The 21,323-nt window shown below is 39.6% G+C and overlaps 1 protein-coding gene across 1 annotated transcript in view; it reads left to right on the top strand.

The window, feature by feature from the left end:
- The window catches only part of JAZF1 (JAZF zinc finger 1), a 368,303-nt gene that overhangs the window by 295,905 nt on the left and 51,075 nt on the right, over positions 1-21,323 (top strand). Inside the window, exon 3 of the mRNA XM_073677913.1 lies at positions 10,463-10,659. Within this exon, the coding sequence (XP_073534014.1) occupies positions 10,463-10,659 (197 nt within the window). The remainder of the gene's footprint in view (positions 1-10,462; positions 10,660-21,323) is intronic.

Genomic DNA, 21,323 nt, shown 5'->3' with positions numbered 1-21,323 from the left:
CCGATATTTCATGATATCGGAAGGTATCGCTCAACAATACTGGTAACTCATCCTGCAATCTGCTATGTACTGTGAAACATAACGGCTGTCCAAAAATATAAATCAAACCCTACTAAAAAAAATATTTTTTTTAAGTAATGAACGTGTCCATTTCCTTTGAAAGTATTAAATATCAGGCATGCCTTATACTAAGCATCATGTTTAAATGGAACCTGTCAGTAGGATTTTCCTAAGATTTCTATATGGGCATATAGGTAATAGAACGATGAATAAAATGATACCTTGATACCTGCGATCTGATGACTTATTCCAAAGAAATCCACATTTTACTTATATGTAAATGAGTTGTTAATGTTAGAACCCTCCTGTTAGTTTTTTCTATCTTGTGTTTTGCGGTCACGTGACATTCTGCCTATATATTCCCTTCTGGCCTGGCTGGACTTCAGTGTTTGACTGTCTCTCTAGCCAGGTGCTTCGGTGCCTATCTCTCTCTAGTTCGCTTGGTCCTCTGGGACCTCTAGTACTTTTTGTCAGTTTATCTTTTGTGTTCTGCAGCAACTTCTGTTAGGAGGTGTCCCTTTTTTGTCCCAGTCCTTAGTACTTTTAGGGACCCCTCCCTTATTTCTATAGGTCTCCGTTCAGACTAGCCGAGGACAAAGGCGGGTCTGTTCACAAGGAACAGGCAGCCCGCTACATTGTAGGGATTCAGCTTAGTCTTATTTTAGGGACAGCTTTCCCCTATCTTTCCTTCGTTCTTGTTGCAGATCATAACAGTAAGTCCAGCCCAAAAAAAAACTAAAAGGAAAGAAATTCGGGGATCAGTATGGTTTCCGTCCAGGAGTTGGCTCAACGCCTGCAGGGATTGTCTCTGGAGGTGGCCGAGCTTCAGCAATACGTGAGTAGCTGTCCTGGAGCGCATTTTGTGGAACCGAAGGTAGGACTGCCTGATGTTTTTTATGGTAAACAGCAAGATTTTTTTTCCTTTAAAAATGCTTGTTTGTTATATTTTCATTTGAGACCAAGATCCTCTGGGAATGAATCACAGCGCATTGGTTTTATTATGTTACTTTTGCGCAAAGAACCACAGGGTTGGGCCTTTTCTCTCCTGCCCAATGATCCGTGTTTAAGTTCTGTTGAAGAATTTTTTTCTGCTATGGGGCTATTATATGACAATCCTGATCGAATCTCATCTGCTGAATCAGAACTTAGACGTTTGAATCAGGGGTCTGATGATGTTGAAAATTATTGCACACACTTTAGAAGGTGGGCTTCAGAAGTTAATTGGAATGATTCGGCGCTGAGATGTTTATTTCTTGCTGGTCTGAGTGAAAGGGTTAAGGATTTGCTAATTGCATTCCCTGCACCTGAGACTCTGCAGGAAGCTACGCAGTTAGCTGTTCGCATAGACAGGAGACTGAGGTGTAGGCTCAATGAGGTAAAGACTCCTGTCATAGGGATTATGATTGCGCCATTGAGTTTGTTCCTGGAGCTACTCTTCCCAAAAGTTGCTTGTTTAATCTGACTATCCCTGAAAGAAAGGCCTTGGAGGAGTACATACAGACTAGCCTGGCTGCTGGTCACATTAGACCTTCTAAGTTGCCTGTGGCAGTTGGATTCTTCTTTGTTAAAAAAAAGGACGGCGGTTTACGTCCATGTCTGGATTTTCGTGAAATTAATAAGATTACCGTACGTAATTCCTACCCATTACCGTTAATTCCTGACTTGTTTAACCAATTAGTGGGCGCCAAGTGGTTCTCCAAAATTGATCTCCGGGGGGCATACAATTTGTTACGTGTGAAGGAGGGTGATGAATGGAAAACTGCTTTTAACACTCCGGTAGGTCATTTTGAGAATCTGGTGATGCCTTTTGGTCTTACCAATGCACCTGCATTTTTTCAGAACCTTATTAATGACGTCCTGAGACCTCTGATTGGTAAGAATGTGGTTGTGTATTTGGATGACATTTTGATTTATTCACCAGATGTGGAGTCCCATTGGCAGAGTGTACGTGAAGTTTTTCTGTTATTGAGTGATAATTCACTATTTGCTAAGCTGCAGAAATGTGAGTTCGCTGTGCAGAAAATTAGTTTATTGGGCTACATTGTCTCCAGCGAGGGCTTTGAAATGGACCCTGTGAAGGTTCAGGCTGTGCAGGAATGGCCTAGGCCTATTGGTTTGAAATCTATACAGAGAGTTTTGGGTTTTGCCAATTATTACAGGAAATTCATTAAGAATTTTTCTGTAATTGTTAAACCTCTAACCGATCTCACCAGGAAAGGTGCGAATACGGTCCAGTGCACTACTGAGGCCATTGAAGCGTTTGAGTATCTCAAAGAGAGGTTCAGTTCTGCCCCTATCCTTATGCAACCTGATGAGACCAAGCCTTTTTTGGTCGAGGTCGATGCTTCATCGGTGGGGGTTGGAGCAGTTTTGTCTCAGGAGAACAAGGATTGAGTACATGCTAGTGCCTTCTTTTCGAAAAAAATTTCGGAAACCGAACTGAATTATGATGTTGGAAATCGGGAGTTGCTGGCTATTAAACTCGCGTTTGAACATTGGCGTCATTTTTTGGAAGGCGCTAGATTTCCTATTCAGGTTTTCACAGATCATAAGAATTTGATCTATCTGGATGCTGCCAAGCGCTTGAATGCCCGTCAAGCTAGGTGGGCACTTTTTTTTTCTCTGTTTCATTTTTCTGTTACCTATATCCCTGGTACTAAGAATGTTAAAGCCGATGCTTTATCTCGCAGCTTCTCTCCTATGGTCGGTGCCGAGGAGAAGGAGAGCATTTTACAGAAAGGAGTTGTGGTGGCGGCTTTGGACTCCGTTTTGGAGAATGGGATTCTGAAAGCTCAATATGATGCTCCATCTAACACTCCCCATGGGAGGTTGTTCGTGCCTAGAGCCTTTAGGAGAGATTTGTTTGTGGAGTGTCATGAGTCTCTGTTGGCAGGTCATCCAGGAATTTCGGAGACTAAGAGACTGATCAGTCGCAGTTTTTGGTGGCCTGGATGGCAGAAGGAAGTCATCAAGTGGGTGCGTCAGTGTACTGTGTGCGCTAGGTCAAAGGCTTCACATACTCCTGCTGGGGGGTTGCTTTGCCCTCTGGAGGTTCCTAGTGCGCCTTGGACGCATCTCACTATGGATTTTATTACTGATCTTCCTGTGTCCGAGGGTTTTACTGTCATCTGGGTGGTTGTGGACCGTTTTAGTAAGACGCGTCATTTGGTTCCATTCATTAAGTTGCCCTGCGCCAAGACACTTGCCAAGGCGTTTGTTAAGGAGATTGTCAAGCTCCATGGCGTTCCCACGGATATTGTTTCTCATAGAGGACCTCAGTTTGTGGCTCGCTTTTGGCGTGCTTTTTGTGACAGGTTGGGAGTCCATTTGTCATTTTCATCTGGTTATTATCCTGAGTCTATTGGACAGACTGAAAGAAAGAACCAGGATGTTGAACAGTTTTATGCCTATGCTAAATAGGCATAATTTTAAAAAATTTTTTATTCCTATCAGGATTAGAACGCTTAACACTGAAGTTTCAGAGGCTGATGCCTTACCATTACGCTATCCAGTCAAGTGATAGTAAGTGATAGCTTTTCTTGTCTTATGAGATTAACCATGAAAATATTCACGGTGACTAAAAGTCATTGTGATTCTGATTCTGATGTTTGAAGAAAGTCACACATCAGACTCACACATCAAAATCAAACATCATTTGAATTTGGCTTGCTTGCAGTTTGTGCATAAGTCCCTGTGAGTTTTAGACAAGTTTGCACTGAAAATCATATAACCAAATAGAACTCCTAGGCTTTTACAACTGAGTTTATAGCTCGGTGGTTAGTGCACTGGCTTTGGGACACAAAATTTTGGGTCCAAGTCCCATCAGTGAAGAGGTACTTTTTTTTTATTATTATTAAAGTTGTCAAAGTCACTTGTCAAAATCACTTGTTAGAATCGCTTGTCAGAATCACTCATCAAAATCACTTGTCAGAATCACTTATCAAAATCACTCATTAGAATCACTCATCAAAATCACTTGTCAAAATCGCTCATCAAAATCACTTGTCTGAATCACTTGTCAGAATCACTCGTCAAAATCACTTGTCAGAATCACTCATCAAAATCACTTGTCAAAATCACTCATCAAAATCACTTGTCAGAATCACTCGTCAAAATCACTCATCAAAATCACTTGTCAGAATCACTCATCAAAATCACTTGTCAGAATCACTCATCAAAATCACTTGTCAGAATCACTCATCAAAATCACTTGTCAGAATCACTCATCAAAATCACTTGTCTGAATCACTTGTCAGAATCACTCGTCAAAATTACTTGTCAGAATCACTTGTCAGAATCACTCGTCAGAATCACTTGTCAGAATCACTTATCAAAATCAGTTCTCAGACAGGGTATTTAGCCTCAAACTGACATCATTCTGATGTTTGATTTTGATATCTGATCATGTCCTAAAATGGACACTGTACTAATGACTGGGAATTATTATTATTATTTATTATTATTATAGCGCCATTTATGACATTTCTGCGACATGTGTTCGTACAGTGTCATCTACACGTTGTGGTGACAGGGTAGTGACAGATCATTATACTTCTTAATATGATAAATGGTGAATTACGTGCCTCTGTTCAGAATTGGCAAACTGATTATAATTGTGGTATTATTGGATCTGTTTCAGACACCGGGTTTGGCACAGTCTTAATAGACACTTAACAAATATGTTTCTTTTTATAACGCATTTGGCTTTGGAAAGACACAACATATTATCTATTCAGTCATAAAATCCAAGTTTTATTAAAAATTTCCACTTGACCTAATGGGATTAAAGATATTTTCCATTATTTTCCCTTAATGTTTTCAGTGTTTCCAGCCATACTTTACCCATTGTGATACTCAGTCCTGCAGAACAAAAGCCTTATTAATTTGCTTTCCAAACCCAATAAAACCCCCATAGTCCCAATCAGATCTGACAGTTTCAACTGACTTCTGAAACGAACATAAAAGACTATCACTGCAGTCTTATAGTTGCGTGGTGATGTCTTTAGTGATGTCCTCTGCTTGCTATTTCCTAAAGAAGACTGCGGCACCAAAGATTTTACTATGGATGCACATAGATTTCTGTTGATGGTATGCACTAATATTGAATCAGTGAAAAGGTTTAAAGGCCACAGAGTCCTGATCAGATATTCAGGTTAGCATTGTGCTCATTGTATCAGGTCTAGCATATTTTCTAGTATTCATTTAAAAAGACCTGTTGTTTGCCATAAGCATGCATTTTCTTTACCTTGTGTAAGTGCCTCTGTTCTCCTGAATCTGGCACTGTTTATTTTCTGTTCCTGCGACTCTCCATTCCTGAGATGTGATCCATTCTTTCTGTTTAGAAATCTAGTTTTTTTTTATCCAACTGGGCATAGTCTTTATGAAGACTCCTGTAGAGATCAATTGATGATCACACCCACTTAGCTAATAAGACTAGATTTACATTCAGGGAAGAGAGGTCCATATCGCAGGAACAGAGAGGTGTAGGAACAAACAAAAAACAACTGAAGATTCAGGAGAACCGTTGCATTTAAAGCAGGTAAAAGAGTCATGTATTGGTGGCAAGAGAGGTCATCTCTTAACCTTTGGAGACGTGTGATGTCAGGTGCCAGTGTTTGGTGCGGGTTCAGGACCTGAGCCCGGGCCATACCCTGAACTAATGCCAGAATCGAAGTTTTTCGGTCACCGCAATAAGAAGCAATCAAACCATAGTATGCATCTCAAAATTGTACAAATAAAATCACCAGCACGCTACACAAAAAAACAAGCTCCGACACAGTTCCATTGATAGTAATATAAAAAAAGTCCTCTGCATGAGCCCTTAGAATGATCAATCTGAGGAAGTAGAAGTGTAAAGAATGGGACAAGGCCAAGCAACAACTATCCACCAATGCACAATAGAGAGCAAAAAGACAGAAATCAATAGAAAGAATACAAAATCTTTTATTTTAGTATATTAAGTGACAAGCAGGATAAAAGGGTGGGAACAAGGGAGAAAAGGGAGAGAAAAAGTGCGGCCGAGATGGTCAAAGACTGGTCTAAAAGACAGAAAAAATTTGGACAGGTATAATTATGGAAATGCATGGACAATATAGCAGTGTATGGTAAGAGCCCCAAAAATTTATATCATACCTATAATGGGTGTTCAATATTAAGTTATTATTAATATTATTATTTATTTATTTATATAGCGCCATTGATTCCATGGTGCTGTATATGAGAAGGGGTTACATAAAAAAATACAGATATCACTTACAGTAAACAAACTAACAAAGATAGACTGGTACAGAGGGAAGAGGACCCTGCCCTTGTGGGCTTACATTTTACAGGGGAGGGTGCAGCGGTGCTGGGGAAGAAGATGGCTAATAGGTTGGAGGAGTTTTTAAACTAGAGACGGGGGGGGGGGGAACCAAGGAAATAGGTGGGATGTGAGGCAAGCAAGGGGGAAGGGGAGAAGTGAATATAATGAGGGTGGAGAGGGGGGTGGGGATAGTACAGTTAGATCGTTAGAGAAGAATAGGATGCTAAATAACCCCAAAGTTTTATCTTGCATGCTGACCAACGCAAGAAGCCTGACCAATAAGGCGGATGAGCTGCAGGCGCTTATATCGGAGGAGAGGTATGACATCGTAGGTATAACAGAGACTTGGCTAGACGATAGCTACGACTGGGCGGTAAATTTATTAGATTATAGTTTATTTAGAAGGGACCGGAAACAGGGGAAAGGCGGAGGAGTCTGCTTATATGTAAAGTCATGTCTAAAACCCAGACTAAGGGAAGATATAGGAGAGGGAGAAGAGGGGGTCGAGTCCATGTGGGTAGAGATAGAGGGAACTAAAAATAATAATAAAATATTACTGGGGGTCTGCTATAAGCCACCCAATATAACAGAGGAGAATGAGAATCTGCTATTAGGACAAATAGACAAAGTAGCAAAACATAATGAAGTGATTGTAATGGGGGATTTCAACTACCCGGATATTGACTGGGAAACAGAAACCTGTAGATCTCAGAAAGGAAAAAGGTTCTTGACAAATATTAAGGATAATTATCTCTCCCAACTAGTGCAGGAACCAACGAGAGGGAAGGCCGTGTTGGACTTAATATTGACTAATAGGCCTGATAGAATAACTGAGGTACAGATAGGGGGGCACCTAGGTAATAGCGACCATAATATTATCGACTTCAAAATGCCCTTCAGTAGGGTTATCAATAAGGGAACAACAAAAACATTAAACTTTAGGAGGGCGAAGTTTGATCAGCTGAAAGAAAGCCTTCAACTTATTGACTGGGATAAAGTTCTTAATCAATGGAATACGAATAGTAAATGGGAAACCTTCAAAAGAATTCTGAATACTCAGTGCGAGAGATATATACCGTATGGGAATAAAAGGGCCAGAAATAAGAGGAAACCAATATGGTTGAACAAGAACGTAAAAGGGGCGTTAAATGGCAAAAAAGAGGCATTCAAGAGATTAAAACAGGAAAACAGTAAGGAGGCACTAATGTGTTACAAGGAAAAAACGAGAACCTGCAAAAAACAAATAAAAATAGCGAAGGAGGAAACAGAGAAACGTATTGCTAGGGAAAGTAGATCAAATCCCAAACTGTTCTTTACGTATATAAATAGTAAAAGGATTAAATCGGATAATATTGGACCGATAAAAAGTGAGGAAGGCAAAATCATAGAGAAAGATGAGGATAAAGCTAATCTATTAAATAATTTTTTTTCGACAACTTTCACAAAGGAAATCGAACTAACAGGAGAAATGAGAAGTGACAAACTTAATCCTCCACTAAGTATGACAAATCTAACCCAAGCTGGGGTACAGAAACGCCTCAGTAACATTAAAATAAACAAATCACCAGGACCTGATGGCATACACCCACGGGTACTAAGGGAACTAAGTAATGTGATAGACAGACCGTTATATCTTATATTTAAGGACTCTGTTGAGACTGGGTCTGTACCACTTGATTGGCGACAGGCGAATGTAGTGCCAATATTCAAAAAGGGAGCGAAAAGTGACGCCGGAAACTATCGGCCGGTGAGTCTGACGTCCGTTGTGGGCAAAATTTTTGAAAGCTTCATTAAAGAGGCAATTACGGAGCATCTTGATGCTAATAATCTTTTAATCCCGAACCAACATGGATTCATGAGGAATCGCTCCTGCCAAACAAACCTGATTGACTTCTACGAGGAGGTTAGCTCTCGAGTAGATCAGGGGGAACCAGTGGATGTCGTGTATCTCGACTTCTCAAAAGTGTTCGATAGCGTGCCACATAATAGGTTGGTATACAAAATGAGAATGATGGGGCTGGGGGAAAATGTCTGCAAGTGGGTAGCTAACTGGCTAAAGGATAGAAGGTAGAGGGTGGTTATAAATGGAATATACTCAGATTGGGTAAGCGTCACTAATGGGGTACCACAGGGGTCTGTACTAGGCCCAATGTTATTTAATATCTTTATTACCGACATAGTCAACGGGATAAATAGTAAAATATTAATATTTGCAGATGACACAAAGTTATGTAAAACAATTAATACAAAAGAGGACAGTGCAGACCTACAGAGGGATTTGGATAAGCTGGGTAGGTGGAGCATTAAATGGCAAATGAGGTTTAACGAGGAGAAATGTAAGGTCATGCATATGGGAAGAAAAAATGGAAGTCACCAGTACTCACTGAATGGGAAATCATTGGGGAATTCAGAGATGGAGAAGGACTTGGGCATCTTGATTGATAGCAAACTAAATTGGAGTGCCCAAAGTCAGGCCGCTGCTGTAAGGGCAAACAGGGTAATGGGATGTATCAGAAGAGGTATAGCTGCAAAGGATGAGAACATTGTTCTTCCACTGTACAAAGCACTGGTCAGACCACACTTGGAATACTGTGCTCAGTAATGGGCCCCAATATATAGAAAGAATATAAATGAGCTTGAAAAGGTACAAAGGAGGGCAACAAAATTAATAAAGGGAATGGAGGGACTGCAATACCCAGAGAGGTTGGCAAAACTAGAACTATTCAGCCTGGAAAAGAGAAGGTTGAGGGGGGACATAATAAATGTGTACAAATATGTTAGGGGACAGTATAGAGATCTTGCCCGGGATTTGTTCAAAAGGAGGGATATTACGGTAACAAGAGGGCACTCACTAAGACTGGAAGAGAAAAGGTTTCAGCACCAGCATAGGAAGGGGTTCTTTATGGTAAGAGCAGTGAGAATATGGAATTCACTGAGTGAGGAGACGGTAATGTCGGATTCACTACACCAGTTCAAGCGGGGACTGGATGCATTTCTAGATACCAGGCAGATTTCAGCATATACTTAAAAATAAAATAAAATAGTAGGTTGATACAGGAATTTATTCTGACTGCTGGTTTCAGAGTCGGGAGGGAATTTTTCCTCAGGTGAAGATTGGCCAGATCATTTGGGGTTTTTGCCCTCCTCTGGATCAACTTTAGCAATTACAGAACTAACAGGTCGAACTTGATGGACGCAAGTCTTTATTCGGCTTTACAAACTATGTTACAGGAACGGGGAAGGGGACAGTAGGTGGAGAGTTGTTGGTGAGGCGCAGGTCCGGTGTTGGTAAGGCAGCAGCTCCAGTGGTGTTGAAGAGGCAGCGGGGTCATGGCAGGCTGTAGGCTTTCGTGAACAGATGGGTTTTCATGTTCCATCTGAAGGATCCAAGTGTGGTGGCTAGTCGGACGTGTTGGGGCATAGAATTCCAGAGGATGGCGGATATTTGGGAGAAGTCTTGGAGGCAATTGGGTGAGGAACAAATAAGTGTGGAGGAGAGAAGGAGGTCTTGGGAGGACCGGAGATTACATGAGGGAAAATATCGGGAGATTAGTTCAGAGATGTACGGAGGAGAAAGGTTATGGATGTCTTTGTAAGTCAGTGTTAATATGAATTTGATACGCTGGGGAAATGGGAGCCAGTGAAGAGATTTGCAGAGGGGAGAAGTGGAAGAGTAACGAGGAGAGAGATGAATTAGTCGGGCCGCAGAGTTAAGAACGGATTGGAGAGGTGCGAGAGCGTTAGCAGGTAGGCCACAGAGGAGGATGTTACAGTAGTCCAGGCTGGAAGATGATAAGGGCATGCGCAAGCATTTTAGTAGATTGAGGGTTGAGGAAAGGACGGATTATGGAAATATTTTTTGAGCTGGAGGCGACAAGAGGTGGAAAGAGCTTGGATGTGTGGTTTGAAGGACAGGGCAGAGTCAAGGGTTACTCCGAGGCAGCGGATGTCCGGTACAGGGGAAAGCGTGATGTCGTTTATTAAGTTAATCCGGAAGACTTTTTTCTTATATACAGAATATCCACTGTGCCTAATATATATCCAGTACTAGATTTTCTGCTCGTTCCCTGGAGGATTAATGTTCTTCTTATTTTATTATAGATTCATGACTGATGCAGCTCGACGTGAACAAGAAACCTTAAAAAAGAAAATTCAGCCTAAGCTCTCACTGACATTGTCAAGCTCTGTATCCCGTGGAAATGTGTCAACGCCGCCCCGTCATGGAAGTGGCAGCCTCACCCCTCCAGTCACTCCACCCATCACTCCATCTTCTTCATTCCGCAGTAGCACCCCTACAGGTAAGTTAGTGGAAGTACTGCATGAAGCTTTTAGTGCCTAATATATATTTATTCACTTGAATTACATTATTTGTACATAAAAGATAGTTTTACATGGATGTTAACGGGAAAAGGAAACTGTCAACAATTTTAACTGTGTGAAACTTCCAACTAGATACTTAAGATGTTTAGACATACCTTGTCTAATCTCTACTGTTTTAGCAGCAGTATTAATGAGAAAATAAAGTTGAACTCCCCCATGAGTTCTAGTCATCAGTCCGGAGGGCTGAAGTGCTTTCCCCTCTCTATAGTAAGGCATCTGCAGCCCTTCCCCTCTGCTCTTGAGTGACATCTGTAGCAAGCTTCTTCAGAGCTCTCACAAAAATATTGCTCTCCAGAATACAACTTCATTTTGTCATTAATGGTGCTGCTAATGCAGTACATTAAGTTATGTTTAAATGCCTCTCCTGTCTTTGTCTGTTTTTAATCTTATTAAACTAATTTGCTTTCTAACTGCAAAATTAAGCATCTTTCTAAATTGTCTTCATTAAACATTTACTTCCATTTTGCTGTTATGTGAAAGGAGACACCGGAGTGATGATGGCTAAAACATACATATTTTATTTATTAAATACAAAAGATTTCACATACACAAACAAACACTAGCAACTGAACGCAACAAAGTGCAGCCAAATCCCCCACAGCCCAAAGAGGACGGGACCCTAATAAGAAATATCAAAATAAGCTGCAAAAAGTGTAAATGTAAAGTGCAGCACAGGTATGGCATAGGAATGATCACCATCATATAACAAATGCCAGTATAAGTGTATCTGGAGCATCCATCAGCAATTTACATATATACAGGCTAGTTAATCCAATGATGATCTTACCAATAATGAGTGGCCGCAGTCCACCACCGCACCCCTTGTGCTGCCTCTTCTGTCGATGGCCCACGGCCACTCATTATTGGTAAGATCGTCATTGGATTAACTAGCCTGTATATATGTAAATTGCTGATGGATGCTCCAGATACACTTATACTGGCATTTGTTATATGATGGTGATCATTTCTATGCCATACCTGTGCTGCACTTTACATTTACACTTTTTGCAGCTTATTTTGATATTTCTTATTAGGGTCCCGTCCTCTTTGGGCTGTGGGGGATTTGGCTGCACTTTGTTGCCTTCAGTTGCTGATGTTTGTTTGTCTATATGAAATCGTTTGTATTTAATAAATAAAATATGTATGTTTTAGCCATCATAACTCCGGTGTCTCCTTTCACATAATGTTTGCTAGGAGTTGGTTTAACTTGGTGCCTGTGGGAAGGAATTGCTCCCACTCCCACCATAGTATTAGGATTTGGGCTATTCTGCTAATGGTTCCATTTTGCTGTTGTAGAGTCTGTTTAACTCCTCTATATGGCTGGCTGTTCTGCTGCTTCTAATATAGATTTGACAGCACTTCTGCTCATCATCTCCCCCTCTTTTCTCTCACTGTTAGTGATAGCAGTAGAGAGGTTGTACAGGACAAATCAAGCTATTAGAGAAGATGAGAAAGACCACTAAATTATCAATCAATTAGTTGGTGGCAAGTAAGTTACAGCCTTGTTGTCCAGACATCATTTGACTGGACGAATAATTTAAATCAAAGGTATTCATAGCCTAACATTTATATCCTAGCATTTTTTTTGGAGGATTACAACATTAGTGAGTTTCTTAATATATTAGATGTGTCTTAAATATAAATAGCCACCTTATAGGCTCCTGTTTTATTCTATACAGTTCTATAGCTTGTTGTTTAAGTGGAATAATTGAGCAAATATGCACCAGACACGCTAAGCCCCATGGATTGGAAAGTCTTATCCCACATTACGGCCTGGAGACACTGTAGTGCAGTCTCGCCTTTTCGTATCTGACTGTGAACGTCATAAATTCATCTCTTTAACCTTGAAAGCATCACTGCAAATCATACTTATTTTGGGTACTGGCGGCTTTTTTATGCTCTGTGAGCAGTATATAATGACTTTTAGAGTCCAATGTAAACATTCCTTTTCCTGCAGAATGATTAGAATTTGGAAATTGTTAATCATGCATAAAAATGTTAGAAGCCCCCCAAACAATGTTAGCTAATAGTCATTGCTTTATGCGCTTTACCTTCACTGGTTTCTTTTATCAGTTTATGCAACATAATTAGGAAAAAAAAGTTATATTAAATCATTTTGCTCCCTGCATAGGGTAAGGAGGCTAGAAATGAAAAGCCATATAGTGCAATAATTATAGCCCAGAACTTGGAGAGTTCAGCAGCTTGGAGGGACTCACCTCACCCGACTGCTTTTTTCTCTGCTTGCCAACATGTAAATGAGGTTTGCAAAATATCAGATAGGTTAAGTAATTTTATAAATTCATCATCAAAGATCCTTGCAGTCATAGATAATGGAAGGAGCTCAGCTGTTATTTACAAGGATAAATTCTAGCACGAAAATCCTATATTACTATATTGCAATCTGCATGGATCGAGGTATGTTGTGAAGTGCGATAAGTCACGCTTGCCTACAACCAAACTGAAATTAGAAAGAGCTCCAAGACTTGTAACGCAGCAGGCAACTCTCCCTACATAAGGCAAGAAGTTATATGCCATTAGTCATACTTATATGTACTTATATTGCTCCAAATGGCTACACAAGGAGCTGTATGAATATACAGTACAGACCAAAAGTTTGGACACACCTTCTCATTTAAAGATTTTTCTGTATTTTCATGACTTTGAAAATTGTACATTCACACTGAAGGCATCAAAACTATGAATTAACACATGTGGAATTATATACTTAACAAAAAAGTGTGAAACAACTGAAAATATGTCTTATATTCTAGGTTCTTCAAAGTAGCCACCTTTTGCTTTGATGACTGCTTTGCACATTCTTGGCATTCTCTTGATGAGCTTCAAGAGGTAGTCACCGGACATGGTCTTCCAACAATCTTGAAGGAGTTCCCAGAGATGCATTCCACATGTGTTAATTCATAGTTTTGATGACTTCAGTGTGAATGTACAATTTTCATAGTCATGAAAATACAGAAAAATCTTTAAATGAGAAGGTGTGTCCAAACTTTTGGTCTGTACTGTATATATATATATATATATATATATATATATATATATATATATATATATATATATACATATGTTTAGCTTGCCCTATTGGGAACTTTATACAGCCAGACTTTTATTATTGTGTAGTGCAATGGCCGGCGCCCCTGCATGGTGTCCCCTTCTCCCTCCATGCAGGGACGCCAGCTTACTCATCGACCCGGCCTCTTGGCGTAGTCCTCGGCGTGTCATCCTGTATATAAGACTCCCCCCCCTTAGGGAGTCGCCAAAGCAACAGCATTCATTTGTGTGTAGTTTCCCCTACTAGTGAGTTGCTAAGTCCCCTGTTAAAGTTATTTCCCTATCCAGGTATCTCACATATCCGGACTGCTACAACCCATCTCTGAAGTACCCGTGTCACTAACCGTTCTGCAGTGAACCTGAACCTATTAGTTTGAACGGAGCCCTAGTCTGTGTCAGCCAACCTGACCTCTGGGGTCAGCTGCTGTAGTACGGGAATCTGCCTAGGAGTGGTACCTGGCAGCTACCTGCAGCCCAGCCTGTCTACACCATCAGGGGCTCCGGTGAACACCAGGTAGCCGCTTAGCTATGCCCCTACCTTGGCAGGCCCAATCCTGTGGCACAGTGGGTCCACAAATCCACTTGCGCTACCATTGGGCGTAACACATTGAATACTTTGACTGTTAGAGAGCACTTTCATAGTATTACTTAAAGGGAATCTGTCAGCAGGTTTTGCTATGTAATCTGAGAGCAGCTTGATGTAGGGACCTAAAGCCTGATTCCAGCGATGTGTCACGTTCTGGACTGCTTGGTGCAGTTTGAATAGAATCCCTGTTTCCTCTGTTCTCTGCTCAGAATGCTGAGCTGTGTATAACCCCACCTACATCACTGATTGGCATCTTCCTGTGTACACTGTACATTGTCAGCACGCTACCGATCAGTGGTGGAGTTTGGGTTATACAGGTTAGCCTGACTGGCCTGCACATGAGACCTAGTTCTACAGTGATAATCTCCTGCTGCTAAAACCCTAGTTGTATTGAAACTACAACACACAGCATAATAAGTGACACATCACTGTAATCAGGGTTTCTGCACCTGCATTATACTGTTCTCAGATTGAATAGCAAAAACCTGCTGACAGATTCCCTTTCAGTGGTAGTGTTGCTTATTGGGGATCATTCATCTGAAACTGATTGGAGATGGGGTATATTTAGGGATCTTACTTTCAATTGTGTTCAGTTTCATTTTTTAAAAAACAAGCCCCACTTTTAAGTAGTGGATGTGGTCTCTCATCTGAGACTCTGATTACTTAAATAAGCACTCCTCCTCCTATCAAAGTTTTTATCCTCTTAATATATTGCAGTCATCATTTTATACAGCACTCTGTACTTACAATTTCTCATTTTGCTTTCTACCCAGTTAATTCTGCTTTTCCATTAGGTCTATGACATCACATGATTAAAAGCAGACTAGCTGAATCCTTCTAAGCTCTATGTAGAAACAGGAAGTCTCTTTTCTCTGCATGGGTCATCATTAGAACTACAATTCTACATCATTGCAAACTCCCTACATATACTTTCTTTTTTTACATAGAGCTTAGAAGGATTCAGCAAACGCAATGCAGAACATTAGATCAGCGATCAGGGCAGAGAAAGTTGATTTCCCATCCTGGGACAAGGTAAATGAAAAAATGTATTCACACAATATAGAACAGAAAAAATATTAATCCAATAAATGCATATATTTATGTAAAAACAAAATTAAATAAATAAAGTACGTATGTTTGATATTGCCACATCCGGAACGACTCGACCTATAAAACTGTCCCACTACTTAACCCCTTCAGTGAACACTGTAAAAAATAAAAAAAAGGGGGGAGGGGTCAAAAAACTATGCTTTTTCATCACACCGCTGAACAAAAAGTGGAATAAAATGCGATCAAAAAGTCAAATGTAAATAAAAATGGTATCGCTGAAAAATTATTTTTGTCCCCCAAAAAAAGGAAGCTGCCATACAGCTCCATCAGCGGAAAAATACAAAAGCTATATCACTCAGAATAGAGTGATGCAAAAACAAATTTTTTCTAGAAAATAGTTTTTATTGTGTAAATGCGCCAAAACATACATTTTTTTTACTGTTTTTTGTTCATTCTTCCTCCCAAAAATCGAATAGACAGCGATCAAAAAATGTTATGTGACCGAAAATGGTACCAATAAAAACGTCAACTCTTACCCCAAAAATCAAGCCCTCACATGACTCTGTCTGCAGAAATATGGAAAAATTATAGCTCTCAAAATATGAGGATGCGCAAAAAAAAGCGTCTTTTAGTGTGTGACAGCGGCCAAAAATAAAAAAACTACAGTACAGACCGAAAGTTTGGACACACCTTCTCATTTAAACATTTTTCTGTATTTTCATGACTTTGAAAATTGTACATTCACACTCCATTTCCGGTGACTACCTCTTGAAGCTCATCAAGAGCATGGCTAGAGTGTGCAAAGCAGTCATCAAAGCGAAAGATGTCTACTTTGAAGAACCTAGAATATAAGACATATTTTCAGTTGTCTCACACTTTTTTGTTAAGTATATAATTCCACATGTGTTAATTCATAGTTTTGATGCCTTCAGTGTGAATGTACAATTTTCATAGTCATGAAAATACAGAAAAATCTTTAAATGAGAAAGTGTGTCCAAACTTTTGGTCTGTACTGTATATAAATCTGGTATCGCTGTAATTGCATCAACCTGAAGAATAAAGTTGTCTAATCACTTTATACTACACGAGGAACGGAGCAAAAGTAAGTAAAACCAATTCTTAACCTGCTGTTGATTTATCCATTCTCCCTCCCAAAGATTGCAGTAAGGCTCGGCTCACATTTATCCTGCGCTCTACGCTGAGCACTTACACTGGGGTTTCCGTGTAGATCTCTGAAATACGTGATTCAGACGGAACCTCCGGCGAAAGATTCCCTATAATGAGGCAGATGAAGGCACCATGGACGCCGTCTGGCCAATGATCTGGCGGTATCCATCTTCCTAAGCGTGTATAACAGCGCGGTACGCCACAATTTTGTGCACTTCTGAAAAGAAGGACACCGCTGAACAGAGGCGAGACACAGTCCAGAGTAACTCTGCTGCCTCATTATAGTGAATGGATCCCTCTGGGTTTCATCTGCATCCCATCATTTGGAGATTTAAATGAAAACCCTGATATAAGTGCTCAGCATAGAGCTCAGGATAAATGTGATCCAAAATGATATGTAAAATGTTCCCAAATAAAGTTTCAATTCCATTAATGAAAAAACAAGTCCCTACTCAAGTCTGTCATCTGTCAATGGAAATATAGGGGGCTTCCACGTTACTGGTAGTATGAAGGTTCTGGAAAAGCACTATGGCTCCTCACCCCCCAAAAGAGCTTAAGCAAATTCTGCTCTCCCAAATCCAAATGTCTTTCTCCCTTCTGAGCCCCACAGTGTGACTAAACCGAAGTTAGCATCCACATTTAGCATTTCTGTAGCGATGAGAGCCCGCTTAATTTATGGGGTCCATGTCTTCAGAAGCACGAGCTGGGTATAATGTACTGGTCACTACAATATATGAACACTACAATGGCAGATTTGCAATTTTCACTCAGCAACATTCACTGCAGCTTGTTTCTGGAAAACACCCATGGAGTCAAAATTATCACTATACACTGTGTTCCAAATTAAATATGCAAATCAGATTTTCTCAGATTTTCCCAAATTACCTATATGAATTGCAGTCATTGTAATTTTCCAGTCAAATAACTATTAGAGTACAATTGAAAGGTTTTTGTACAAACTGCCTATGATAACAGTATATTTTTTAAAAAATAAAAAACTCAAACTGCACTCAAAATGCATGTTCCAAATTATTATGCACAGCAGAGTTTTCAACCTTTTCATTTTAATAAAGAACAAAAAAATGGTCATTTTTGAAATTATAAGCATTAGCAGGTTATTACAAACTGAAATCAAACAGTTTTCAACTCAAAACTTTATTCTAGGTGATTTTACATTTTCACATAGGACCGCTTGTTCGAAAGGAGCTTCTGAACTCTCTCGTCCATTGAATTTGTCAGGTTTTGGATGGTTTCTGCTTCAATTGTTTTGCATAAGGACAGAATACCCTCCCAGAGCTGTTGCTTAGATGTGAACTGCCTCCCGCCATCATAGACACTCCTTTTGATGATGCTCCAGAGGTTCTCAATGGGGTTGAGGTCAGGGGAGCATGGGGGCCACACCATAAGTTTGTCCCCTTTTATGCCCATAGCAGCCAGAGATGCAGATGTGTTATTCGCAGCATGAGACGGGGCATTATCATGCATGAAATTATCTTGATGGTCCAGATGGATGGAGTGGAGGATGGCTGGTTGATGGACACCCCATGCAAACATGGCTACGGCGCTAACAAGGAGGAGGTGGAGTAATGTTTTGGGCTGGAATCATGGGAGAGAGATTGTCGGCCCTTTTAGGATCCCTGAAGGGGTAAAGATGAACTCCATAATGTATGTTGAGTTTCTCAAACACCACTTCCTTCCAGGGTTCAAGAAGAAGAACCGTGCATTCCGCAGCAAGATCATTTTCATGCATGATAATGCCCCATCTCATGCTGCATATAACACATCTGCATCTCTGGCTGCTATGGGCATAAAAGGGGACAAACTTATGGTGTGGCCCCCATGCTCCCCTGACCTCAACCCCATTGAGAACCTCTGAAGCATCATCAAAAGGAGTGTCTATGATGGCGGGAGGCAGTTCACATCTAAGCAACAGCTCTGGGAGGGTATTCTGTCCTCATGCAAAACAATTGAAGCAGAAACCATCCAAAACCTGACAAATTCAATGGACGAGAGAGTTCAGAAGCTCCTTTCGAACAAGCGGTCCTATGTGCAAATGTAACATCACCTAGAATAAAGTTTTGAGTTGAAAACTGTTTGATTTCAGTTTGTAATAACCTGCTAATGCTTATAATTTAAAAAATGACCATTTTTTTGTTCTTTATTAAAATGAAAAAGTTGAAAACTCTGCTGTGCATAATAATTTGGAACATGCATTTTGAGTGCAGTTTGAGTTTTTTTTATTTTTAAAAAATATACTGTTATCATAGGCAGTTTGTACTAAAACCTTTCAGTTGTACTCTAATAATTATTTGATTGGAAAATTACAATGACTGCAATTCATATAGGTAATTTGGGAAAATCTGAGAAAATATTATTTGCATAATAATTTGGAACACAGTGTAGATAAATTCCCAGAGGGATGTAATTTCCAAAATGGGGTCACTTCTGGCACTTAGGGGCTCTGTATATGGAGTCTGCAAACTATTCTACGATAATTTGTTCTCCAAGAGTCAAATAGCGTTCATTCCGTTTCGAGTCTCGCCGTGTGGCTAAACAGTACTGTTCAGTCACGTATGGGGTATTGTCATGTTCAGCAGAAATTGTGGGACTAATTTTTTGCCTGTTTTACCCATTGTGAAAATATAAAATCTGGGGCTAAAACTAAATTTTAGTGGTAAAAATGTAATTATTTTTTATTCACTGCCCAATGGTATAAAACTTTGGAGCTCTGCAAACGCTACATGGTGTCCGCTATCTATTCCAGCCAAAAGTCAAATGTCGCTCCTTCCTTTCCAAGCCCTGTCATGCGCCCAAACAGTAGTTTTCCTCCTCATATGGGGTATTGGCGTACTCAGGAGAAATTGTATAACAAATTGTAATATTATTTTTCTCCTCTTATTCTTGTAAAAATGTTAAATTTGGGGCAAAATTAACATTTTTGTGGGAAAAATTAAAATGTTCATTTTTTCCTTCCACATTCCTTTAATTCGTATGAAGCACTTAAAGGGTTAATAAACTTCTTTAATGTGGTTTTGAATACTTTGAGGAATGCAGTTTTTAGAATGGTATCCCTTTTGGGTATTTTCTGTCATATAGACCCCTCAAAGTCACTTCAAATATGATGTAGTTCCTAAAAAAAAAAAGTTTTTGTAAATTTTTTTATTCTTTTAAGTCTTCTAACTTCCTAACCAAAAAAAAAATTAAAAAAATGATGCTGATCTAAAGTAGACATATGGGAAGTGTTATTTATAAATTATTTAGTACCGCATGACTAACTTGTTAAAGGATATAAAAATTGAAAGTTTGAAGAAAAAAAATTTCGCCAAAATTCCAATGTTTTCACAAATAAAGGCAAAAAATGTTGACCTAAATTTTCTGCTAACATAAAGTACAATGTGTCAGGAAAAAAAACAGTCTCAAAATCACTGGGATTCGTTAAAGCCTTCCAGGGTTATCACCACATAAAGTGACGCTGGTCAGAATTGTAATATTTGGCCGGGTCATGAAGGTTAAAACAGGCGAAGGTGACTTCCTAGTAAGGAAGGTGAAGGGGTTAAAAATCATTTCCTGCACCCCTATTCTCCCCTTTTATCTAAGTATATTAAAAAGTAATATCTAATCTAACAACTCCGCAAGTGAGGACAAAAATGGTTAACTTAGAAATAGAAATGATTCCCCAACGAATAATTACAATTAATGTTCCTTATAGAAAAGGAGATTGCATTGTGATTAACACTACATAAAGGATTTCGAATTAAAGATAGTAAGAGGTTAATAATTACGCCAAAGTGATTTCATTAATGAACGGCGTAATATACAGACGTCTGTTTCATTTGGCTTCTTCCTAATGGACGAGTAAAACATACGTTTTTACTTAGCCACTGTTGAAAATGCTAATTTATGATGTGGTCTGGACGTAACTTACTCAGTGTCTGTCATATCCATTACTAAGATATCAAATTCTTGCTGTATAGAGCACCGCATGGCAGCAATAAATGAGGAGGTTTGTTTCTGACTACCATATTTTTTTTTATTTCTGCAAAATACATTTTATGCTTGTATTTCCAGGCATTTATGACGTTCTGTATGTAAGTCCTGATGATCCAGTTCGGAACTAATCCTAATTTACGTCATTTGTATTATTCGACTATAGACATATAATTAAATAATGTGGTATATTGTCAGTGAAATGTCCATGAGTGACATGTAACTGTTGTAGTGAAAACCTTTAAAGTGGATCTGTCATAAAACTGCATACATTAGTAAATAGACCTCTTAGATGTGATAAGTCTGGTGTATTTACTATGAAAATCCATTTCCAAATATATATTCCTTTATGAAAATTTAAACTCAAGCTTGGCTGACCTAGCCTGCTTGACAGCTCCTCAGTGTCCCTCCTCCCTGCTGCTGCTGAGATCTCACACTGCTCAGTTCAAGCTGCGGTTATCAGTAAGGCTGGGTGGGTGAGCAAAGACTGAATACACTTGGACTTATGAGCTCTCTTACTCTTTAGCTGGATTACAAAAAATGCTCAATTTAATATCAGGATTGCAGTGGGTACGGAAAGTATTCAGACCCCTTTAAATTTTTCACTCTTTGTTTCATTGCAGCCATTTGGTAAATTCTAAAAAGTTCATTTTTTTTCTCATTAAAGTACACTCTGCACCCCATCTTGACTGAAAAAACCCCAGAAATGTAGACATTTTTGCAAAT

This window comes from Phyllobates terribilis, unplaced genomic scaffold (assembly GCF_046119375.1).
Source record: "Phyllobates terribilis strain yellow unplaced genomic scaffold, ASM4611937v1 Scaffold_4__5_contigs__length_816908805, whole genome shotgun sequence".
Taxonomy (NCBI): Eukaryota; Metazoa; Chordata; class Amphibia; order Anura; family Dendrobatidae; genus Phyllobates; species Phyllobates terribilis.
The sequence above is the reverse complement of the archived record's forward strand: the minus strand, read 5'-3'. Positions and strand labels throughout refer to the sequence as shown.